This window comes from Biomphalaria glabrata, chromosome 8 (genome assembly GCF_947242115.1).
Source record: "Biomphalaria glabrata chromosome 8, xgBioGlab47.1, whole genome shotgun sequence".
Taxonomy (NCBI): Eukaryota; Metazoa; Mollusca; class Gastropoda; family Planorbidae; genus Biomphalaria; species Biomphalaria glabrata.
The window spans coordinates 6,369,389-6,396,019 of NC_074718.1; the positions used below are offsets into that span (position 1 = coordinate 6,369,389).

The following is a 26,631-nucleotide window of genomic DNA, read 5'->3' on the forward strand; positions in this document are numbered from 1 at the left end:
AAAGAGTTTATTAACTCTAATGACAATACATTGACTTATCCTTCCTTCAAATTTACATTCATCAGTAGTGAGCACGATGACGGCTCCATTCCACAACAACTGATGCATCATCAGCCAGACCAATGCGGAGTTAAAGTCGCACAAGAGCATGAGTTATCAATACACGACGAAGACCGATTCCCCAGGTGAACATTTTTTGTCAGTCAAAAGTCGGTTAACAAGTTGTTGGTGAACCAAACAATTTTTTTGCATTTTTTTCTATGATTACATTTTCGGTTGAATCTTCTGTCCGGAATGAATTTTCATTGAGTTTAAAATACTCTTATCTTATCTTATATGATACAGGCGTTACTTCAAAAAAGAAGATGATTACGTCATACGCGTCATGCATTTAGTCATGCATATAACCAATGACCTAAACTCCGCCAAGTCACCGGTTTTCCTGGCTAGCTCAGGCAACCCATTCCATGCTCTAATAGCGCTAGGGAAGAAGGAGCTTTAGTACAAATTTGTCCTAGCATATGGAACGATATGCATGCCTTTATCTTTGTGTCTTTCTGCGTATTTTATTAATTTTTTTTTTATTTGAAGATTATGGTTTAGTGTTTTATGTATAATTGCTACTTTACTTTTAAGTCTTCTATCCTGAAGGCTTTCTAAATTTAGTGTTTTTACTAAAGGTGTTACTCTTTTGTGATGTCTCCTAAAATTTTAAACTTTTGACTTTGAATGGACTTCTGGCAAGTGCAGACGTGATTTTAAGTAGATTTAGAAAGTAGGATATTTTGTCCTCAACCATTCGCAAATTATCTTTCACTATCACAGACATTATAATTTGATCTGTCAAGTTCAATGCCATTGTCCTCATAGAGAGCCAATAAGATTGACTGCAAGTTTTCGTCTAATATTGTTTGCCAATCTGAAGTTTTATTTAGAAGGATATGATTTTTTCGTTCAAACAAATCAAGGCACGTTACATTTGATCCTTGCAGTGACGTATCCATTGCAAAAGAGAAACTCGTCTTTAAAATTGCCATCATTTATATACCTAACTTTACGTCTAAAATTCTGGGTATCCTTGTCAGCACAGATGTTTGCTAGCAAATGACGTTATATAGTTATATTGGTTTAATAGATTTGGCTTATAGAACTTTGTTACCAACTAGGCCTACACATTGTTTTTTTAATTCCTGCTTGAACTATTGAAGTAAAATCATACAGTAATAAATTGACATTATATTTTGTTTTCTATATATTCTTTTGATCAAGAACCATCTTAATAGTTTGTTTCCTAATGAAATATTATCTTCAATAACATAGACTACGAAACGATTAACTAGGCCTATTATTAATTATAAATTTCAATTACATCAGGATGTCGACATAGAAAAATGCTGTATCGTTCCTTTGAATAGATCAGCTGTACGGAGACCATAGGTAATGCACAGGCCACTCATTTGGGATCATTCCCATTCCTCGTTCCATATGATAGGATTTTTTTTTACAAATGCTCCTTCTTCCCTAGTGCATTTGGAGCATTGAATGGGTTGCTTGAGCCAGCCAGGAAAATCAGTGACTTGGCAGAATTTAAGTCATTGACCAGATGCATGACGCGTAGGACTTAATTATCTTCTTTTCTGAAGTAAAATGAAAATCTGTAATATATAAGATAAGATTATAAGATGATCCAGAGTTACTATGTGAAACCAGATGATCCCAAATTTTAAATTAAATAGAAACACTATGATAACACTTTTTATGCCAGTTTAGATTTTAAAAAACATAACCAAAAAAGAAATTTACATTTTACAACAATGTTCTTTTAAAATTGACATTAAGATTAGATTTAAATAATTTTTTAAAATAATTTATAACAAATTCAAACACATCTAGATCTATATATACATAGAATTACTATTATCTAGATTTCATTTAAGCCATAAACTAGCTAAGATTAATGATACATTTTAAAATGACGAATGGAAAAAAATTTGGCCAATATGGCGTTCAACTTTATTTTTGTACTCCCATAATAGCTCTTATTACTCACAATAATGATATTTGCCATTCGGTACTATAAATACTATTTTATATCTATATCTAAGTATAATTTAGATATACTTTTACACTAATAGATATACATATAGATCTACATTATTTTTTAGAATGTACTAGACTGACTAACGCACGGTGTATTGTATACTACTCTGATTACTCTCACTAACTCTAGTGACTGTCTTAGTCTTACTCTTAGTCGTCTTAGAGTTAGAGTTCGAGTCTAAGTAAGTTTCACTAGACTAGTAGACTTACTTACTAGAGTCTAGACGTCTAGAGTTAGAGTGACTAGAGAATAAGAGATAGGTTCTACTAGATCTATAAATTCTAGTTCTGACTCTGACTACTCTCCGATCTCTCGTCTCAGAGTCAGACAGACGTCTCAGTCTCAGTTGACTCAGACTTCAGTCTCTGAAACTGAAGTATCATTACTGTAAATCATTACAATTACAGTACATTTTAAAAATGATTTTCTAATCACGAATCATGGTAAATTTAGATCTATCTAGATCTACTAGTAATCTAGTTACTTGAGTCTAGCAGAATTAGATCTAGAATTCTGCTGGATCTAATCTATCTTAAGTAATAAGTCTATTAGTTTAAATTATTTTTTTAGTTTGACATAGATCTATCAATCATTCATTCAATGATCATTATTTATTCATTATCAGCAATACTGACAACAATACTAATATTCAATAGTTTTTTTTAGTTTTTAAAATTTTTTAGTTGACATTAATCATGACATTAGGTTTATTTATTTATCTGCCTTAATCTATTAGTAGAAACAGACAGAAATAATTCTATAGATACATAATAATAGATTAATTTTAAAATTCTATCCATATAGAACCTGTTCTTGTTTTCTTAATTTTGGATGTTCGTTTTGTTGCACTTTATTCCCCCCCCCCCCTCCATCCAGATCCTTATAATTTTTTCATATATATGACTCTTTCCCTCTTCTCCCCTACTGCCTGTTTAATAGGTTGTGACACTACACACGCTTAGTGTATACGTCACTCTCCTCGCAGCGAGCTCACGTGGCGTGATCACCTGCAGTAGGCATGATCTCTGGCTTCAAATTAGCAGCCTGCACTTCTTTTTTTCATTCATAAATTATATTATATTCCAGAGAGGCCTATCTCGATCAAGGTCGTGTTTATTCATTGAACAAATCATAGATTTCTTAATCCCAATAATATTTCTAATTACGATTTTGTCTTGAAGAATGTAAAGTAAAGTTTGATTTTATATTAATTTAATGAATTCAAAACTGAACACTTGCATCAATGGCAAAAAAAGTAGATATACAGATTCTAGATCTAGAAAAAATGAATTATATATCTAGAAAAATTTAGATATAGAATCTATATAGATATGTATCATAATATAAATCTATATAGATTAGATGCAGAAATGTACTTTATGTCATTAATAATTACTTTAGAAGCTATTCCATCGCTATCATTAAGGACTATTGCATGTTCAGGGTGTTAGTAAAGGATATGAACACTATAACAGTAATATCCATCTTTATAAATAATATTAAATAGAAAAGATCTTAAATAAAATGTTAGGCAAGTGTCAATCACAATAGTCCATCCATGGGACTCTTTTTACAAGAAAATTTATAAAAACCTTTGATGGGCTTTAAATACTTTTTAAGCATTGGGCATGTGACAAAGCATCATAGAACTATTTTCTGGGGTGGAATAAAAATTATCTCATTTGAGTTCTAAAATTGCTTGTCTTTCATATCTGTAAAAAAAAATGTTTTTTTTTTTCTTAGAGGCATTTTGATATGTTTTACATCTTATTGCATCAATATCAAAGATGCTTGCATCCCTAAATTGCAGTTCAAGTGGTGATAATGCTGATTTCTAACAAAAATGTGTTTCTTTTGGGTAGGAATACCCTGAATAATGCACGTGTTCTGAAAGAAAAAAACTGATATCGCAGATATTTTCATGATAATTAGGATCCCATTTTAAATTGTATGCTAGTCGCAGTGTAGTGAACATGTCAGGAATACTGTTCTTGCATGATCAAAGTAAATGACAATTTGGACAATTGGCATCGTTGGGTACAAAAAGATTTTTTTTTTTAATGCTGCATAGTGTTTAACTTCAGACTGTTAATATAAACTCCTATAGTTTGTACACATGTATGTTTAGTGTGAACTTAAAAATATTCTATGGTATAATTATTATTTTTTAAAAATTTATTTTTGTTCATTTTCTCTTTTGCAGCAATTGGTCTCGCAGTTTCCAGATATCTAATAGTTTTCTTCTCGCATATTGTACGAATACGCCACTAAAATGGATGTTTTGATTTGTTTTCATTTTTAATGAAAAGATAATAATGGAATGCATTGAATGGTATCACACTTTTGGGTCTAATATAAATGGATGAAAAACAAATCAATGAGCTGTTAGAGTGTTCTGTCTGTTTAGAGCGTTTTGACCAAAACTGTAAAGTTCTTCCATGCCAGCACACATTCTGTAGGCAGTGTTTGGATGAAATTGTTCTCACACAGAAGGAACTGCGCTGCCCAGAATGTCGTGCTCTAGTGACGGTTCGTGTGGCAGAGCTGCCAACTAATATCCTCGTTGTCCGCATTCTAGAAGGTCTCAAAACTAAAGGGCATAGGTATCCTGGTAGCCGGCATGGTCATGTTGGCCTCAGTCCATCTAAAACTGTGACCACTCGGCATGACAGACGACATGAAACAGCTGCTCACCTATCAAAGCTAGTAAGTCTAACCTTTAATAAAATCTTTTTATTCTTAATGAGACGATGCATTTGGCTTTTTTGATGTCACAATATGTTTACTTGATATTTTAATGACTATGATGTCTTGGTTGGCGTTATGATGAGATTGTTCAAACAATGCTTATAAATCTGATGTTTTAATTTTTTATAGTTCTCTCTTTTCAAACAATTTCAGGACACTCAAAACAATATTGTGATGCTTTAAAGTATAAACTCAAAACGGAAAATTCTTTTAAAATAAATACAAAAACATTTATTCTAGAACTTGGAATCACTACAGTATTATAAATACACACTTCATAAATGTACATTGTTGCTGACATCCCCTCAAACTACAGATGCATCTCTTTAAATAACCACGAGCCTGGAATTTCCAACCACTCCTTTGATAGATGTTATTTATAATCCAATCAACAACACACCGCTAGGACTTTGCGATGTAAATATTCAACCAATGGAAGAATCAATCATTTGTTATTCAGTATGGCCTTGCACGCTTCTGTTCTGTGACACTTAATATTTATTGTTTAGGTAGTCTTCATTAGACCTCTCAGTACCCTCTATTTTTGTTTTTTGTGGTTGTGTGTAGACGTGTAGTTAGAGGTCATCAGGGCAGAGATGTGATTGTGTGTAGACATGTAGTTAGAGGTCATCAGGGCAGAGATGTGATTGTGTGTAGACGTGTAGTTAGAGGTCATCAGGGCAGAGATGTGATTGTGTGTAGACATGTAGTTAGAGGTCATCAGGGCAGAGATGTGATTGTGTGTAGACGAGTAGTTAGAGGTCATCAGGGCAGAGATGTGATTGTGTGTAGACGTGTAGTTAGAGGTCATCAGGGCAGAGATGTGATTGTGTGTAGACGTGTAGTTAGAGGTCATCAGGGCAGATATGTGATTGTGTGTAGACGTGTAGTTAGAGGTCATCAGGGCAGAGATGTGATTGTGTGTAGACGTGTAGTTAGAGGTCATCAGGGCAGAGATGTGATTGTGTGTAGACGTGTAGTTAGAGGTCATCAGGGCAGAGATGTGATTGTGTGTAGACGTGTAGTTAGAGGTCATCAGGGCAGAGATGTGATTGTGTGTAGACGTGTAGTTAGAGGTCATCAGGGCAGAGATGTGATTGTGTGTAGACGTGTAGTTAGAGGTCATCAGGGCAGAGATGTGATTGTGTGTAGACGTGTAGTTAGAGGTCATCAGGGCAGAGATGTGATTGTGTGTAGACGTGTAGTTAGAGGTCATCAGGGCAGAGATGTGATTGTGTGTAGACGTGTAGTTAGAGGTCATCAGGGCAGAGATGTGATTGTGTGTAGACGTGTAGTTAGAGGTCATCAGGGCAGAGATGTGATTGTGTGTAGACGTGTAGTTAGAGGTCATCAGGGCAGAGATGTGATTGTGTGTAGACGTGTAGTTAGAGGTCATCAGGGCAGAGATGTGATTGTGTGTAGACGTGTAGTTAGAGGTCATCAGGGCAGAGATGTGATTGTGTGTAGACGAGTAGTTAGAGGTCATCAGGGCAGAGATGTGATTGTGTGTAGACGTGTAGTTAGAGGTCATCAGGGCAGAGATGTGATTGTGTGTAGACGTGTAGTTAGAGGTCATCAGGGCAGAGATGTGATTGTGTGTAGACGTGTAGTTAGAGGTCATCAGGGCAGAGATGTGATTGTGTGTAGACGTGTAGTTAGAGGTCATCAGGGCAGAGATGTGATTGTGTGTAGACGTGTAGTTAGAGGTCATCAGGGCAGAGATGTGATTGTGTGTAGACGTGTAGTTAGAGGTCATCAGGGCAGAGATGTGATTGTGTGTAGACGTGTAGTTAGAGGTCATCAGGGCAGAGATGTGATTGTGTGTAGACGTGTAGTTAGAGGTCATCAGGGCAGAGATGTGATTGTGTGTAGACGTGTAGTTAGAGGTCATCAGGGCAGAGATGTGATTGTGTGTAGACGTGTAGTTAGAGGTCATCAGGGCAGAGATGTGATTGTGTGTAGACGTGTAGTTAGAGGTCATCAGGGCAGAGATGTGATTGTGTGTAGACATGTAGTTAGAGGTCATCAGGGCAGAGATGCTCTAGGTGCTCATCAAAAATAACTTCTAACATTAAATCTCTATCTATATAGATCATAAATTCCTAGTCTGCACATTTTAATTCATACTTGACCCTTCTCAGTTTTGTAGTTTGTAATGCTAGTTACTACATCAATTTTTTTTTTCTGGCAAACTTTGTGCAGCTCAGTATTTAATTAGATGTGGACACAGATGTTGTTGATGAAACTAGTTGCAAGTGAAAAACAAAAGTATTGATTGAGTTTTATTATTAGTAGCAGTATCATTATATATATTGCAAGCTAGGAAAGCTTTGATATGTTATCACTGATTTGGGGGTAAATCAATCAATCATAAGTTGAATACATTTCCATAGTTCAAAAGTCAAGAAGTCTTAGTATGAAGTCAAATGAGTAGCACAGGGATTGTATTCATGTGGTGTGAATAGCTTATTTATTTTTATAACTCCTTTCATTATTACAGGTCTGTGAGATTTGAATTTAAGAAAACTGATAAACATAAATCTATACACAGATATCCCAGACTTCTTAATGTACTGCAGCCAGAAAATAGATTTAACTCCTTTTTATAATATTTAATAAATATTTAGCAGTGTACCGACATCACAAGTTTTATTGATAATCCATAACCAGGATCACTATAGATTTTAAAAATGATCCTTGAATCTCTTAAGATATATATAATACTGATTCTTGGTATACTGTCTGTATAATGTATGATTTATATATAATAGCTATAAATTATTATTATTTTTAGGGGACCCCTTGTGCAGAGGCCTTGTACAGATATGATTCTTTGGAAAAAGAGTAAGTTAACATATTTATAGTTTTGTAATGATATTGAAATAATATTTAGTCATTGAAAGAGCTAACACATTTAAATTTAAAACAGAGACAGATGGTGGTATTAATAATCTGCCTTCAAGTTAGAACTATTAAAAGGAAACTGCAATGGTTATTCAAATTTATGCAATCAACATGAAATTCTGCGTAAGAAGTTGTAATGGTAAACAAATACCTTTTTTTTTAGGGAAATAGATGCTATTAGTTTGGTGTGGTCTGTCCCGCTTTGATTTTGTAAACTAGAAAAGATATTGAAAATGTGACATCATGATATTTTAGACCAGTGGTTCCCAAACTTTTTTGTCTCGTAGACCCCTTGCCATGTTTTCTGTTTTTCGGTAGACCCCCTGCTTAACTTATATTGTATTTTTGCACATTCATAAACAAATTTTTAAAACTAATTTCTAAGTGCAGTGAGTCAAAGAGTTGAAAAATAATGTAAAGCTACATCATAAGTTAGAGAGATCTTTTTGACAGATAGAATTCAAATTTAAACCAATTAAAATAACAATTAATATGTATTGCTGAAATCACCATACACATTGGAAATGTTTTTTTTTTTTTTTTTTTTTTTTTTTTTTGCATGTTCATCATCCGTTTCTACAGATATTGTTTCATAAAAGTTTTCGCAAAGAGTTTCTCATGTATTTCTTGATCTTTCACGTGTGCCTCAAATATTGGGCCTGCGGAACTGTTTTCACTAACAGGAGTAGGGGGCAAAGGTGAGTTACTGGCGCCTAAACCAGTAAGCTTCGGGCAGGAGGGACTCTTAGCCTTGGCTTGCAGCCCACATAGCCGCAGCTATACACCCAAACATGAGAAAGGTTTCCTGGGTCAGCCCTGGGGAAAAATATGCAGCTGAAGACCAGTTTGCAGTTTGCAGCTTTACTGCTCATCCCACCGATGTGCCCTTGAACTTTAGTGTTACTCAAAGAAATTCGTTTCATAACATCTGATGAAGGTTTGTGTAAAACAGTTTTTAAAACTCAAGGGCTGGTAAAATCAATGTTATATCTATAATGTTTTTTCCGTATTTGGCTTTAGGTAAAGAGATCTTCTAAGACGCTCACAAACCACCATCTTTTCTATATGATGTTGAAGAAAGATTTTATGGGTCTATTTTGAACTTTATCTTTCAGTATTCGATTTTTTTTTCACTTTTATCTTTTTATCAGGGTGGCATCGTCTCAAATAACGCTTCAGTGTATATGGTTTCATATGGTTATAAAAAGGCTCTTAGACAACAGCTTATTTGACAAGGAAATAAATAATCAACGCTGTAAAATCAAGATTTCTTTTTTGTTAAACATTAGTTACATGTAGACAAAATTAACTATTTAGATTAGTATTGACATTAAATACAACTATTTTACTTTTGAATAAAGGTATAAATATTTATAACAGAGGTATAAATATTTATAATTAAGGTACAAATCATTTATTAGTGTTTGAAATAGTTACATTAATGGGGTGTGAAAATTAAAGTCATAGACCCCCATGGACACCTCATAGACCCCCAATTTACTTTTTCACTTTCGTAGACCCCCTGGGGGTCTATATAGACCACTTTGGGAATCACTGTTTTAGACCTTTCAAAGTTCTGATGCAACTGCTACTTTTTTCTTTTCTGAAAGTGAAAATTGGTAATTTTTTAAATCAACTATGCAAGCAAATTTTTCATAAAAATACACCATTTTTACAAATATTCACCATTAATAGTAACAAACACGGATTTGTTGTCAAAAATTTTATTTTTTTTACAATTGTATTGCTAAGTAATGTAAGTTCTGTCATACTACCACATAAAATCTCCCCAAAACAATGGCCATAAAACATTAAACTAAAGGAATTTTTTTTAATGAAATGTTATTTTTTCTTGATGCTTGGAATAAGAGATTGATCCTTACAAAAAAAAAAGATCAATTAGATAATCATTATTAATGATTAACTTTCACCTATATCCCTTGGTCTGCTTGACCGTTCGGTCACCACGCAAGATCTGTCAACCTTCTTATTCCATTCTTTGATAGAATTTCATTCTGATATTTGATTTTTTCCCCACACAAACTGCCTTTGTAACCTTGTTATTTAGATGCTTAAACATTTTTTTTTATTTAATAAATTTGACATCACATTTTCATATATATATATAAAACGTCTGATTATGTGAGATTTTGTTTTTAGCAGGCTCATATGTCACTCCCATCAACAATACTGATAGTGGTTCTAACTAATCACACCACATCATTCTTACAGTGACTACTAGGTCTTGTCCATAGTCTATGATAGTCTTTGATCTAGTCTCACACTCTTTTTTTATTTTAAATTCTTAGACCTATATCTGGGTATCTAGACTCTTAAGCTAGATTTTCTAGACTTTTAAAACTAGATCTACTATCATGTCATTTTATTGACCTAGAAATTTAAATACATAGCTACTAAATCTAAGCCTACAAACTGATGTGATGTGTCATGTGAAACAATACTGGCCTAACAGCTCTATTCAATAATTAAAAGTGAAAGAAAGATTTCACACACACATGATTTGTAGCTTTTCGCATGTCTAGTTCTAAATTTGATCATTCCCTGTTTAATTTCATGATGACATTGATGACAATTCTAGTACTAATTAAAAAAACAAAAAAAATGATGATTACATTTTTCTAGGTCTGGTAATTGCTTTAGATTCGCAACACTTAGTTGATTAGTCTTGTAAATTGTAATCATTGGCTCTGACATCAATAAAAACTTGTAGTTATCTGGACTGTTTTTATATTTGCAGAATAATTACATCAGAAAAACAACAATTACTGGGTTATTATTTTAAAAAAATAAAATGAATAGTTAATTAATTATTATCTGTAAATTAAAATATGTATCATATAAACAAACTTTAAAACCATATAGGAGTTTCCCTTTAATATTTCTTGAAAGTATTTTTGTTTTTAATCAAGACATTCTTTATGTTTAGTATTAAAGCGCACATGTTCATTTAGTATTATAATCTTGTGTTTCAGTGATCTGCCCTTTGATAAGGGAGACATTATTATACTGCGAAGACAAATAGATGAAAATTGGTACCAGGGAGAGCTCTCTGGGCGACTAGGTTATTTCCCTGCTAACTTTGTTCAGGTAAGCTTGTATCATTTAAAAGATTATAAAGCTTTTCTATAACAATATTTCAACAACATACAGGTACAAGTACAATCAAAGTAATTGTGAATATATAATATTTACAACAGAATTTTATCAATTTTTACTATTTGAGATATGAATGAACCATATTTTTAATAACTTAGCTGTAAAACATTTAACTATTGAGATATAAAGGGGAAAAAACCCTTGTGGGATTGTGGGCACAGCATGGCCTAAATTGTGCAAAATATCATTAATTTATTCAAAACTCATCAACCGCATGGGGTATTTGTTCACATTTCGCATGTATAACAAGAAATTATCCTCAGAAGTAGACTGAGGTTATCATTGCCACTGATGTATTTTCATTTCTGTTTGTTCTTCTTGATACAGATATTAGTTCCACTACCTCATCAAATCCCACAGTGTCGGGCTCTCTATGATTTCCACCTTAAGGATGAAGCTGAAAAAGATTGTCTGTCCTTTAAAAAGGTGATCATAGCAATTATTATTTCTGACTCGATGCTTATTTGCAAAGATCATTATTAAAAATTGATACTTTTTTTTTCTAATGTAAGTAATTATAATTGTTACTTCCATTGATGTTTGATCAAAAAGTTGGAAGTATTATTTAAATTGTTGAGATGTCATAACTTTTAAATGTATCCTAGGCATTGTATGAAATTGTTGTGTATTAATGAATTGTGTTTGAATTTCACTTTAGGATGAAGTATTAACCGTGATACGAAGAGTGGATGAGAACTGGCTAGAAGGCCGCAAAGGAGACAGAATTGGAATATTTCCCATCACTTTTGTTGAAGTGAGTTTTTGATAAAAAAAATTTTTAGACCTAAAAAAAAAATAAAAAATTTCATAGATTGCACTTTTCCTTGTATGTTGTTATGTAATAATTAAAAGCTGGCTTAAAGGTTCTTTAGATTATATTGGATACCATAGTGTATGTTCAATGTCCCTCCCACAACCGGGAGGCTAAAAATAATTTTTAAAAAAGCTAAATTTAGCTCTATTAAAGATCAGGTAAAACCCATTTTTGCAGTATTTTATATTTGATCCACCAGATCAGTAATGCCCAAACTAAGATCCGCAGGCTGCGGGTCATATCTGGCTAGTTGGTAATAAAATTGTTCACTTATTAGAACTGTAATCACTAATCATTCACTTTTATTTCTAAGTTCCTCCGTAAAAAATTGAGCCACAACTGTTGTTTTTCTTTTTCTGACAAATATTGTTTTTCCTTGCCTCAGTATAAAAAAATATAATATATATATATATTTCTAATCATCAAGATAATTAGTAGTTGCAAGTATGAAAATATTTTATTTGCATATTTATGAAGTGAAAACAAATGTTAGCGCATTGTTGAACTATAGCCATGCATTTGCCATCTCTTTCTTAACACTTTATCTCTGTAATTATTTTTCCCCATTCTGAGAGAATTGTTCATCTTTTACTTTTGTACATTCTACCCTCTTATGACTAAACTTCGATAACATTTTTGTTTGTAATCAGAAAATGTTGTTACATTTGGTATAGAAGTATAGGAACATGAATGCTCTTTTTATCTAACACAAATTATAGTTTATAAAACTAAAAATTAATTTAATGAGGGCATATCAAGGATAGCATTGTTAATTAGGAGAGAAAGATTTAAAACATTGGGGGGGGGGGGTAGTCTAATTTCCTTTATGTTTTAGTAATTATAATTTTTATCTTTGTTAAACAGCTGAACGATGCTGCTCGATTAATTGTGCAGACCAAGTCTAATCCTGCACCATCTTTACCACAAAGCTCATCCTCTTCTGTGAATGCCAACAGAAGTGTTCCAGCCAGTGTGTCGGCAGGTACCGCCCCTTTGCCTGGATCCCCTGTTGCTGCTGCGGAGGAGCTGTCCTGCTCATCACCTTTTACCCCTATCTCTTCAGAGACAGTCACCACAGTATCCTCGCAGCCCGTCACCGCTGGCTCCTTGTCTCCAGTGCCATTGTCGTCCGGAGCAACGCCTCCTTTAGAATCAGTGCAGCTCAACAATAACCGCCATTCACACAGCTCCTCTCCCCTGCTCAACTCATCTCCAGTGACAACAAGCAGTGACTCTCATAACAGACATTCCACCGAGGTAGTATTCCCAGATGGTCATAGTTCTACCAGCTTAGTTCCAGACTCAGCAACATCAGCCTCCTCTTCACCTTTATCTCCGTTAACTTCTGGAGATCCACAGGGGAGCTCATCTACATCTAGAAATGTAAGTCAACTAAAAACTAATATTACTTCATGATGTTAGAAAAGAAACAAATTTCTTGTTTTTTAAAAACCCTTTGATTACAGAATCATATGTGTCATTGTCATTGCCACCAAGTTAATAAAAAGGTTGCCATCCATGGATGTAAATTGTTGTATTAGTAACTAAAAGAATACTTTAACTTTGCCTAGAAGTTTATCCAGAGAAAGAAAGAGAGGTAGAACTTATGCTTGAAATTGAGAATTATGTGAAGGGCAGGATGGAAGTCATGTGTTCAAAATGTGCTCATTAATAATCTGAGGCAATGTTTAATTTTTTTTCTTTTAAAAGAAAGTCATTGGGAAACATCAAACCATGACCTGTAAGGAACATTGTACATTTTTTTAAATACCTGTCTTTAGTTTAAATGATTAAGTGCAAAGTCTTTCTAAAATGGCCACATTTCATTTATCATATTACTACAAAACACCAATGTTATGTTCTTTTATTGTGTTGATCTCTAGACATCATCAACAAACACAGCATCAGAAGTTTGTCCTGACTCTACATCAAGCTCCCAATCTGGATCTTTAACAACCCCAGTGTAAGAGTTTTCTTATTATTTGTGGACTAATTTGTTTAATTTTTTTTTTTTTTTTTGAAGTTTCGGTTGTTTCTGTTTACAAAAAAAATTATTGGATGATTATGACTAATTTAATTGCTGGAACTCAGAACCACGATGCAGGCAAACCAAAATGCATATCAAATTCTGCTAGAGATAAAGTATTTTGCCTAATTATGTATGTGCATTCAAGGATCTAAATCTCAAAACTCAGCTTTATTGTATTTGTACTTTGTCATTTTTTTTTGGCCAATTGAAATATGGTGAAGATATTTTTATAAAACTAAAGAGGGTAAGAGCTTTGTCTATGTTTTCTTCAGTAATTATAAAATTTTCTAGAAATAAAATTATTTATTTGTATTATTAAGGCTCAACCATGTTTCAGAATTGTTAAGTCCTATTTTCTGATTGCCATTCCCTTTTTAATTCCTTCTACACAATTATTACACTCTCATCATGGGAAAGGGTGGGTGGCAGTCTAAAAATTCCTGAAACTGGCAGTAAAGCTGATAGTGCTACATTAATCTAGCGGATGTCATGGGTTTGATCTCCATGCTGGGCTAATGGATCTTATCAGATTTTATCTGAACGTCAAGTTGGAATTAATTTTTGTTATTTTCTAATATTACTTTTTTTTTCTCTCACATTCCTGATTAGCATCAAGTTCAACAATTGTTTTGTTTTCTGACACAGATATATAGCACTGTACAACTACAAGCCTCAGAAAGAAGATGAATTAGATCTGCACAAGGGAGAGTACTACAGCGTCTCAGAAAAATGCCAGGACGGCTGGTTTAAAGGGGCATGTCTCCGAACAGGGGAGGCTGGGGTATTCCCTGGGAACTATGTTAGTATGGTTAGGTAGGTGCATTTTTGTTGTGTTAAATTGTTGCACTAAAAATCTCTTTTTATATATTCCTGTGTATTCGGGCTTGGGCTCCATTATAGATTTGTCTTTGTTAAAGAAACATTTTTATTTTTTAATTGGCCTGTTAAAAAAAAAGGTTCCCTTTCACACCTTGCAACCCATGGGATAGATGATGTAAAGACAACCTTTACTTTCACTTATTAATTAAACTAATTGGGTGGACTCAAAGACATCTTGAATTTCAAAAATGTCTCCACCAGGATTTGAACTAGTGACCCCTTTGTTCAAAAGTCAAATGCTGAACTTACTTAACAATTTATCTTTTTTTTCTCTTCTGCTAAACCAAGTAGCTGAAAGTTTTCTTTTTTTAGAAATTGTTTCAAGGCTATGGTGCATTTGATTTTATTATGTATAACATAATAATAGTAGATGAATATGCAGTTACTGGGACTTGTCTTTAATTATTTTTTTCTAATACTGCTTGCTTTGTTTTATGTTTTTACAGTAATAAAACTTTTTTTTATCTCCCCCTCCCCCGTCTGTTAGGCATTCTAGTGCTTTCAAACCAGTGAGTCCAAATGTATTAAACATAAGAGCCAAGGCTCCTCTGAATTCTATGGTGTCTCCTGCGAGTACAGCTCACAGTGAACCAAGATCTACTGCCCCAAGTACTAACATGTCCAATGAATCACCTTCTACTACTTCCATGGCGCCTCCACTTCTGCCTAGGGTTGCCAAAATGCAGACCTCAGGTATGAACAACTTTTTTGTTTTATAACAGACATTTAGTTTTTTATCAGACAACTTGTTTCTGAACCTTTTGACTCCTAGACCTCTTGCCAATTTTTGTGTGCTTTGGTAGACCCCATTCCATTTTTGCTAATTTGTTAACTTCAAATATCACATGTCATCTGCCCATGTGGAGTGTCACCAGAGAATGCTGACCATGTCCTCCAAAACTCCTCTCTTTACCAAGATGCCCATACAAGACACTGACCCCAAAACACCCCAATAGAAAGAAAACTATATGGAGAGCTCCCTGATTTGGAAACCACTGCGCTGTTCATCTCATATATTGGTCATCTGAACACTCCAACTTAAAAATGAGAAAGAAGAAGAAGAACATGTAATTTTGTTTACTGATAATGAACTGTAGTGCGTTAAAAGGGGAAAAAGTAATAAAACGTTACATTTGTATATATATATTGATAAAATTCTAATTAAAATGAAGCAAAATTAAATATATTGCTGTAACTCTAAGGCAAGCACTCAACAAAAGGCAGGAGGTAATAATAGCCGAGGTATTTATTTACAGCTAGTATAAAAAAACAGGCATGGACTTCAGCTATCAAGTCCCAGAGTGTCCTATGTACTTCAGCTATCAAGTCCCAGAGTGTCCTATCTCAAGTGATACCAGTCCTTTTCTAACTAAATACCAATACAGACCACTGTCACACTTCCCAGTGCCGCCCCAGGTCCTCAATACAATTCACAGATAGCACAATGGATGGCTCTTGAGCCAAGACAGCCCAGACTCTAATAACTTGCAGATCACCCCAGCCGGATCTACAACAGTCCTTCTTCCTAGTATAAACATGTCTTCTTCTTGTGTTGAATGGTGCTCTGATGCGCACCATAAGTGTGGCACGGGAGCGGAGTTACAACAATATATTACATGAAATCACAATATAAAAAATGCGTGCTTAAAAGAGGGCGAGATGAGCCTGATGCTTTGATAATAAATAATTTTGGCTTTAATTTAGTTAGGTATAATCTTAATTCTCCTAGGTCAGTGAAGTCCATTTTTTTTTAAATTAAAATTAATAAATAATATTACTCAAGGATAAAAAGGTTAACATTAGAAATTGGGCTTTCATTCTATATTATGATGGGTGACTTTTATCTTCTCTGTGACGGTAACAAGATAACATCTTGCCCTAAAGAGTGTTTCTTGTTTCTCAATTCCTACTACTAGCTTACACTCAGTATGGGATGGTCAGTAGGTCCAAAATGGCAATTTTAAATCATAGGGATATCATTGATGTGCAAAGAATTAGTTAAAATGTATTTGTATTGATTAAAAGATGTTTTTTTTTTTTACAGGTCAGAAGCCACGCTCACCCTCATCGCAATTAGCTCCACATCCATCAAGGTCACTTTCCAGCCCTACAGCCCCATCCTCCCCTAAGCATGTCTTCTCACCTCCTCGGCCAGCCTCACCAACATCATCATCATCATCCTCATTGTTTGGGAGCTTGTCTCGTCCGCTTATACCAGCCCCTCCCCAGTCCTCCCTGCAGTCAACACCCCATCACGCCCTATGGCTGTCCCCTGGGTGGCAGTCCATGTCAGCCTCTGCCAACATAACCCCACCCAATGTTGTCATGGTAGCAAACAGCTTAGAGCCAACATCATCAGCTCCTGCGAAGGTACTTTGTTTTGTTACATTGCTCTGTGGACAGCTCACTTTGTCTTTGACTTTACTTCATTATAATTGTATTGTAATTGTTTACAAAGGGTTTTATAATTTCGCATAAAAAGCTAATATAAACATCTCCTCCCTTGCACATATAACTTAAACACGACCTTCACAGAACATCATTGCCCAATTAAATCAGTTTGTCACGTTGCAGACTGGCTAGGTCTATTTTAATCCTCTGCGGCCGTCTCCATGGCAGCAAGTAACGGCTGCTGGCATGTGTTCTTAGAAATTTAGCCAGCGTTCTCAGAATTGATTGAATCTAACAACCATAAAGGGAAGCAGCTATGAAGTCATGATGTAATAGGCATGGCTTATTTAGGGATGCAGAAGTTTTGGAACAAAGAAAGCAGTTGTAGTAAGAATCTCATTGAGTCGAGTCGTTTTTTTTATTTGTAGAGCTAGTATAGTTATTATAACTAGTTTTATTACGAGCTTGAACGAAGATAGTTAACTTGTATAATTTTATTGTAAATTGTGTATTTTATTCAAGTGATTCCTAGTTCCAGAATTAAAGTTTTGTATTTATTGATGAAGGATCTTCTTTGTTTGAGTTAACACTTATATTTGAATCTTTGGCATAAAGATATTTTTGAGTGTTAATTACATGTTTGAAATAGAAATCTTCACTAAATCATAATATTAGAAGAGCATTGTTTGATCAACACAATCCTATAGTAACCTCAAGACATCTTTACATCAAAACAAAAGATCTTTACATCTAGCACTCAAATAAAGACCCTTCACACAGTTAAAGAGTTAACCTTCTCATTCTGAATGCGACACACAAAAATTCTAACTAAAATCACACAATACAACATAAATAGTGTACTTAAACATGGCATTCTATCATGATATAATTAATTAAACTACCTAAGTGGTGCCCATTTCTTATTGTTATTATTTGATTTACAAAATAATAGAAATATAAATAATATTTTTAGAAAAGTTCAGTTTTTTTTGAGTCAAGGTTAGAAACAGTTGCAAATTTTTTTAAGGTTTGTCCCTTTCTTTCTCCAGAAGGATAAAAAAGACAAAGAAAAGAAAGGTTTGGTGAAACTGTTATCTGGTAAGAGCAAGAAATCTAAGCAGACTCCAGCAGTCACAGAGAGTGCTCCTCCCCTTGCAGTAGTCTGCTTTGATGGTGTTAATCATATGAGGTAAATATAAAGTTGACATTTCAACATTTCAGTGTTTATCTCTCTTTAGTAGCATCTATTAACATTTAGCATGTATCCCTTAGTGACTCTATTGTTAGATTCTGTTCTTGTCTTTGTTCTTGCCTACTACAGATTTTAGAGTCAAAATGAAAATTAACAAACATAATAACTAGAATTAGAATTCATTATAAAATGATAGTTGTACATTATTTGTTCTTATTTAGAGTACAACATATGTTGTTAGGGAAAAGCCACATCTAGGTATCTGTTATGTGTATAAAAAAACACCACCACCACATTGTTGAAAAATCATATATTTCATCATCGCCATCATTGTGCATTTGTGCTCTCAGAAGGTGAAGCAGTTACTTTTGGTGTTCTGAGAGTGAAATTTCTTTTTTTTAGAATTGAAGTATGTTTCAGCAAGAAGTACATTGGAGCCCAATTCATCAAGCTGTGGTTGTGTTTTGTGTGTGTGTGTGTATATGTTTGTATTTGCATCTGTATTGTTGTTATTATTATAGTAGTCAAACTAAATTTCCATTTCTTTGGATCAGTAAAATTATCTTATCGTTTATCTTATCTTACATACATGAACCACCTCTACAACAATCTACGTTTTTTTGTTTTTTTTTTCTAAACTGATCACATTATCAAATGTTTAATGTCATAAGTATACTAACCTTCCTTGAAATAGGTGCAAAGTATTATGAATTTTTTTTTTTATGTTGTATAATGATACATGTTATGCTATGCAATCATCATTATGTCTAGAAATTGTTTCAAAGATGCTCATAATCAATAATTGTATATGATGTAAATTGATTAGGGTTATGAGTTTGTATGTAATAATAATAATAATATCACATCACCAGAAAATTCCTCAGTGGAAACTGATAAAGGGACTACAATGAATTTTGTTTCTCTTTAACGAAACTCAACCCTGGCAGTGCCAGAGAATGACTACTTGTTTGTTTCTAGCATAATAATAATCTTATTATCGATAAAGAAATTTGTCTTACAATTGTGCATCACACTAAACAAAACATTACAAGTATTTAAAACCAAAATATACATTCACACCAGGCTCACTTATAATTTACATATGAAATGTTTAGATCAGAGAGTTTAATTGTATTTAATGATTTGATTGGCAGGGGAACACAAGAGTAACATGATGTGTGACAATCTTTTTTTTTTTTTTTTTTTTTTAGCACAATGACCGTAACCTTTTTTCCAACCAATGTCATGGCTAAGTGCCAACTAAAATTCCAATTATAAAAATAAAACCTAAACCAGCACTCTGTAAATCTTCTGGGTTTAAATTCACAGGTCTGGCTCTTACCCAGTTGAAACAGTTGCCACCTCCTCCAGCGGTAGGTCTGATGCTCACAGGAAGGCAGCTTCATTTGACTCCACCACTGCTCCACCAGTACCAGTGAAACCTAGGCCTAAACCTGTCCCAAGAGAAAGGTAATGTTCATTTTACATCAGCTACGTTACTTGGATTGTAAAAAAAATTTTATAAGATGGAGGCATTGTTATCAAGAGCAGGAAAAAATACATTAATTACTTGGTATTTTTTGTTTTGCAGATCTAAATTCAAAAGGATCATATATTACTAAAGGGCATAGGCTCATGAGAAGTGTTCATTTTACTTGTTAATGTGTCTATAAATGGGCTTATATACTGTACCTATATGCTAAATAAACTTGCCCTTGCTTAAAGATAAATTTAAACTATTCCATACTTATTTGTAAATTAAATTATTTCAGAAATATTAGTATATTAAATGTCTCATATTCATTTATATGTTTAACTACAGTAAAGTAAAAGAAAGGTCCCTTTTCAGATCTTCCAATCCAGTGCCGACTTTCCGAAATGTGCCATGGCTAGCATAATGACCAACTGCTTTTACTTGCCCTGTTTAGTGTCAGGTGCCCATTACATTGGATGGACTCAGGGGCACCCTAAAAATCCTGGTCTTCACCAGAAATTTAAACTCAAGGCCCCTTGATTCTGAAACCTAGTGCTTTACAGCTCAGCCACCATGCCCCTAAATTAAACTTTGCTTTTCTGTATATCAAACTGCCCCTCTCAAGTTGTCAGTTTAAACTATCTCAGACATGAATGTGAATTAAACTATCTCAGACATGAATGTGAATTAAACTATCTCAGACATGAATGTGAATTAAACTATCTCAGACATGAATGTGAATTAAACTATCTCAGACATGAATGTGAATTAAACTATCTCAGACATGAATGTGAATTAAACTATCTCAGACATGAATGTGAATTAAACTATCTCAGACATGAATGTGAATTAAACTATCTCAGACATGAATGTGAATTAAACTATCTCAGACATGAATGTGAATTAAACTATCTCAGACATGAATGTGAATTAAACTATCACATACTTGTTGGTTTTAAACAGTAAATTAAAAAAAAATTGTAATCTGACTCTTTTAAATTCATTGTTTGCTAAGTAAGGATATAATGAAGTGCCTTTTGTTTATCTCTCAGGTATTACTGCAAGCATCAATATCCTCCCCAAACTGAGCACGAGCTGGCTCTGGAAGTTGGGGACATAATACACGTTCATCGCAAGCGTGACGATGGCTGGTACAAGGGAACCCAAGAGCGTACTGGCAAGACTGGGTTATTTCCTGCCAGTTTTGTGGAGAAATGTGACTGAAACTGCGCCACTGGCCGACAAACTTTATGGGCAATCTGTTCATTTACCTCAGCTGAAACTTACAGCCTCGTTTTGACTCAATAGTGCATAGAGTTTATTGCCGCCAAGGTATTACTGAAGCCAGGAAAGAATGTGTTCTTTCTTGTGTAAACACCCATGAACTGCTCAAGTTATCAAGTTACGCTGCTGTTACAACTTGTTCTCCATCTCAGTCCGTAGTGAGATGGTAAGGCTGGTGACAAGCATAGCTCATAGACGTGTTACCCATGTGAACAGTTCTTATCAGGGTAATCATACTTATATGTACAAGGTAGAATTTCAGTGTTTCGTGGCTAATCATTAGCCTTGTAAACATCCACTTCTTTGATGGTAGAAACTAAGAAAAGGAATCTTCATTTTTTTGCCTCATAAACTACACTTCTCCATACTGAATGTGGAGAGCTGGAAAAACTCAACATATTTTTTTTTTCAATGAACACTAGTCATAAAGTTTTATATTTGGTTTGTTTGTTTTTATTCTACTGTTGTTGTTGGGGGGTGAGGTTAAACTTAATTGGTCTGTTGAAGCACCACACAGGATCAGACACCCATCTCTCTCCATTCCTCTCTTGTCTTTAGCCAGGAGTCTCTGTCATAGATGGCCCATTCATTTCTTAATGGTGTCCTCCCACCGCTTCTCCTGACTGTCCTCCTTCTTTTTCCTGGTTTTGTTCCCTGCAGAAAAGTCTTTGTCAGCCTTGAGGCTCTTTTTATCTGGTCATAGAGTCTTAACTCTCGTTTCCTGACATTGGTCAGGTCGTCATCATGGGGTCCAATCATCTGTGATCCTCTTCTGCATTTCCAGTTTTCGAATGTGACGCCTGGAATCCATCCTCATCTCAATTCCATGGTTAGGGTCTTCCTCTCTAATTCTAAACTTGATCATCTAAATACTATATTATAAGCTACACTTAAATCACACACCCTTAACACTGAGATAAAAACAGACACACACACACACAGTTTAGTTCACCAGCTTGCATTCTTTTGATGGTTTATGTATTGGATTTTCTATAAGGTGATCTGTTAGTGTAATCCTTTATTTTTTTTTTTATATTGCCGAATCAAAATACCCACCCACTCGTGTACTTTGTCACTGGTATAAGGGGAACAGTTGGACTGATTCTACCAATGATCAATATTTCATTGCTGGATCTCTGATCCATTCATGAGTTGAACAAACATATATTTTATCATTCTATATAAATACATGTGTATAGATCAAACTGTTTGCATTGTTGATGTATAGTTCACCCATGAATTTGTAGTTGATAATATTTTCCAAATTATTGTTTTGATACCTAAATGTATATTTATATATATATATATATACTTATTTGTTAGATCTAATATTTGCATGTAGATTATTAACTTGATCACCAGACAATGAATGGTTTTACGTGGCAGAAACAAAAATTGTAAGGAGTTTTTCTTTGCATGAATTTGCTACTTAAGTAAACACAGTCAAATCATGTTATATTTGTTTTCATATTACCTGTTATGGTTCTTGGTAATTAGCTGAGTGGATCATGTTTCCATCAAGTTGTTCAGTTGTCTTCAATAAGATTGGGTGATTTCTCAGAAGTCTTGGCCATGCAAATGTTTTTGTTTCATGATAGTCGTGAGAAGAACAGAAAAGGAGCATAAGACTTGATAGTATATGGTCAAAAATTTAGATATTTTTGAGACAGTTTATCTGGATCCATAGTGGTTTGAATCTAAAAGTTGAAAGTCTCATTCAGTTTTGTGGGGCCTAGAACTGATGGAGTCACCCTATTTTATAATAAAAAAATGTTTATTTCTCCTCGGCTCAACCTCTTTTATGTTGAACTTCATGGCACCAAAACTATTTTGTTTGCTCAAACGGATGTGTGTGGGCAAGACTTTGTTTTGTGTGGTCCTGGACAGGGTTATAAATATAGAGTCCACTTTTACTCATGTGCTAATTCCCTAGGTCAGCCAACCAAAGATTCTTTTGACACTGAATAGTGCAGTGTATAATTTTCATCTCAATATGTTGTAAGCAAATGTAAGTCTTCAGTTTAGGAGGCTCCAATTAGTCCTCACTGGATCATGCTATTTAGTTTAGTGAAATAAAAGACAAAGCTATTTATCTGTAGAGTTTTATATTGATAACTCTTTTTTGTCTGAATAATAACTTTATTTAATATTATTCATGTTCAAATAATTAGTTATTTGATCTAAAAAAAGCTTTGTTTCATAAACAGTTTAGTCTCAAAATGATAAAGTTATAACAATTGTATATGTTGAGTCCTAGCTTTTACATCTACTGATCATTTCCTACTGTCCAGAAAACTTTGCTTAGTCTACGATCTTTTTCTATTATCTTTCACTTGAAACTTGGTTATGCAGTTTTGGTTTTAAATTTTTTTATTTTTTTAATGCTCTTCTGAACAAGGGTTATGCCCCATGGCAGCAATTTATGAATTTGCCATGTTAGCTGATTGGTCAGCGTGTCTAACGTCCAAATTAATTTCAAATAGGATTATAACCATTTAAAACATCTGGTTCCTTGAGTTTAACTTCACTTTATAATTTCATCACAGTCCCCTCTTTGGAAGTCTAATCTGTGACTTGATTTCATCACGGTCCTGAGTGTTATTAAGTTAACTCCTTGATTTGATTTCATCACAGTCAACTCCCTGAGTTCCTCTTGCTTTGATTCTTGTTCAAATGTCAATGTTTTCTTGATTTGTTCATGTACCAAGTAGCTCTGATTGAATTCAGTTTCTTTCCATAAATTTATATTGTAACATCTCTGTCACAGGAAGTTCAGTTTCTCTTAAAGTTTATTTTTCCATGCCACATTCTTGATATCTAAGTGTAAGATCTAAACTGTAAAGTAGAATCCTTTTTATCTCATTAAAATAAGAAGCCATTTGTTATTTTGACAACATAGATTGGCTGCTCTTCTTCCACACATTTTTTAAAATTAACTTGTATTTCTTTCATTTGGTATGTTCCAGTCTAATTGAGCTGTATATAGTATAGATAGTTATAGATTGTGAAAAAGGCTTGCTTCACACCAAGAGGATTCCTCTGTAAGAGAGAAGTTGAACCAAGTCCACGTGCATGTCAAGGCTGTCACTTTCTTTGCACCACAGGGCATTGTAATGTATATCAAGTGGATTTCTTTGTTCACTTCATAATCCTTTGATTTGATGTAAATTACCACAATAAAACAACTGACAGAAATAAAATGGAGAGCTGCCAAAAAGACTTGTTTCACAACACCCCTGCCTGTAAGCTGGATTTGAATTTAATACCACGGCTAACATTTAATTTGTCAAAAGTAATTTGCCCATCAAAATTTTATTGGTCTTAAGTCCCCCCCTCCAGAGAATGCCCCTTCCCCCCCCCCCTCCTTTGCACATCTTCCATAAAAGAGTTTCTTATATGTTATATCTAGGGTTTCTAATAGTGTAAATTTTGTTTTGAAGTACATTATGGATTTCTAAATAAGTTTGTAGCCCTGTTTGATTTGAGAATGTTCAACTAGAACCTAGTATCACAGACTTCTCTATTGGACAACTTTTCACTTTGTTTTACCATTAGCTTTGGACACTTTGTATTCTCTGTCTGGTCAAATAAGAGATTACACTTTTGGTCCTACTATTTGCTCAATTCTTTACAACTCTTCTATTGGTTCATCTACTTTTCTACATACCTTTTCTCTTTATCCAACTATTTCTTGGTAACGAAAATCAGAGGTTCTCCATCCTTTGAGAATCATGGGCCACCTAGAATAACTTTTCTTCCCTCGCAAAATACCTCTGAAAATTGTGCCCTAATTGTGGACCACTGAGTAATAATATAATTAAAATAATAATAATTTAAAAAAATCAATTATGCAAACTTTTAGATTTTTTTTTTTTGTAATGTTAAAATTTCTTTGCTTTTAAAATGTTAGTTTTATGAGACATTGTTCACAGTTTTGTTTGGTTCAATTGACACACATTTTCCCCTGAATATCCCAAACATGTTATGTACTGCTATTAGGACCAGTGCAATTTTGTTTTGTAGAGCCTTTCACAAGTCAGTCACTTGTTGAGTTGTTTTGTTATTTATTTCTCACATGCTTATAACTTTGTTAACTGTATACACACATTGTTTATGAAGTGCGCTGTGATTGGAGAGTTTGTCTAGTAGTGTACGCATGTTGTGTGTGTGCGTGAGTGCTATGCATGAGAGGAGTGACTTCTCATAAGGAAATGATGTGCTACTGGTCCAGTATTTTACTCTCAAATAGTCTCTAAACCAACAAGTACCAAGGGACTGGAAAGAAGCTAATGTCACCCCTCTATTTAAAAAATGTGCTATTAGAGCATGGAATGGGTTGCCTGAGCTAGCCAGGAAAACCAGTGACTTGGCAGAATTTAAGTCATTGGTTAATATGCATGGCTGAATGCATGACGCGTGGGACGTAATCATCTTCTTTTTTTAAGTAATTTTTGAAGTATTATATAAGATAAGATAAGATGTTTTATGTTCATCCCTCCCCTCCCCTTCCACCTATATACACTGTCTCTTCAGCCTCACTCTGTGCTGGTACAGTGTTTCTTCCCTTGGGCTCTGTAAGGACCAGTTCTAGTGATTGTCAATAAGTGGACTAAATAAATCTAAACGACCTGCTTTTGCAGAAAATCACTGACACAGTTCATTTTATTTTTTAAAACTAGATTATTATTTTTATTTGAAACTCTCTTTAAAATGTTTGCATAACTGGAAACAATGATTTCATACTTTCTGTTTTGATCAATTTTGTGTGAAAAAAACAACAATAATTTGTTATCATTTAGGTCCAGTTTGAGCTCTTTTCTTATTTAACAAAAGAACATTTGTACAGATACTTCATCTAACAAGATAGTTTATACATCCCAAGCTTTTAGTAGAGGAAATCTTAAAAGTGTGCAGAATTCCATTGGTCAGCAAAGTCAGTGTGACTTGGCTTTGTAAGCACGCCAACCTTCAACTTAATTTTTTGTGTTACACACAGGACTTTGTATAAACATCTTCCCATCTTTTAGCTTTCACCCTTACTCTTCCCCCTCCGTCCTGAGTTCTGTCCCCTTGCGCGTCTCCCACCACTGTTTGTACATATATAAATAGTCTCTATTTCTGTATTTATTACTTCATCAAGCTGCTTGACTGTAAAGTATTTGGTTCTAGTTGATACAGATCTTCTTCTACAGATCTTCTTCTCATGCAAATCACTTTTTTTCCCCACAAGGATAATGCCCATTCTCATGGCTAGTGGAACAAATGTTTATTTTTTAAAAATGTTACTATGTGAATGAGTTTGTAATCAATATTAGCCTAGTACTACTGATATGACTTGATCAGCTTGGTCTGTTTATCTTACAACACCATTGTGAAGTTATTCATTCTCAGAAACAAAACATTTGAACACTTGAAAGTTTCTAGTAATTGGGTTTGGACTTTAACATCTTTTTTTGGTGTGAAATTGAATGTTCAGGTAGCATTAGACTTCAGCAATTATGCTGAATGAAAGTTTCTCTACATCCCAAAAAAATATGTATTCTTTCCAGCAAGTCTACTACCCAACCATTCTTTTGTTTTAACAGGATGATTGGAGAAGTGGGGGGGGGGGGGGGGGGGCATGAGAGGAGACAGGCAT

The 26,631-nt window shown here is 34.2% G+C and overlaps 1 protein-coding gene across 2 annotated transcripts; it reads left to right on the forward strand.

The window, feature by feature from the left end:
- Window positions 1-100: 100 nt before the first annotated feature.
- Window positions 101-26,612, forward strand: LOC106072200 (E3 ubiquitin-protein ligase SH3RF3-like). 2 transcript variants are annotated; one of them, XM_056038696.1, is made up of 14 exons: window positions 101-185; window positions 4,305-4,807; window positions 7,644-7,693; window positions 10,747-10,861; window positions 11,258-11,356; window positions 11,589-11,684; window positions 12,609-13,127; window positions 13,628-13,707; window positions 14,419-14,586; window positions 15,140-15,345; window positions 16,697-17,022; window positions 18,093-18,232; window positions 19,565-19,705; window positions 20,762-26,612. In XM_056038696.1, exons 2-14 carry the CDS (start codon window positions 4,460-4,462, stop codon window positions 20,931-20,933), a joined length of 2,460 nt encoding a protein of 819 aa, XP_055894671.1. In that variant the 5' UTR covers window positions 101-185; window positions 4,305-4,459; the 3' UTR covers window positions 20,934-26,612. The 2 variants fall into 2 exon arrangements, with proteins under 2 accessions (XP_055894671.1, XP_055894670.1); XM_056038695.1 differs by lacking the exon at window positions 101-185 and adding an exon at window positions 1,983-2,071.
- The last annotated feature ends 19 nt before the right edge of the window (window positions 26,613-26,631 follow it).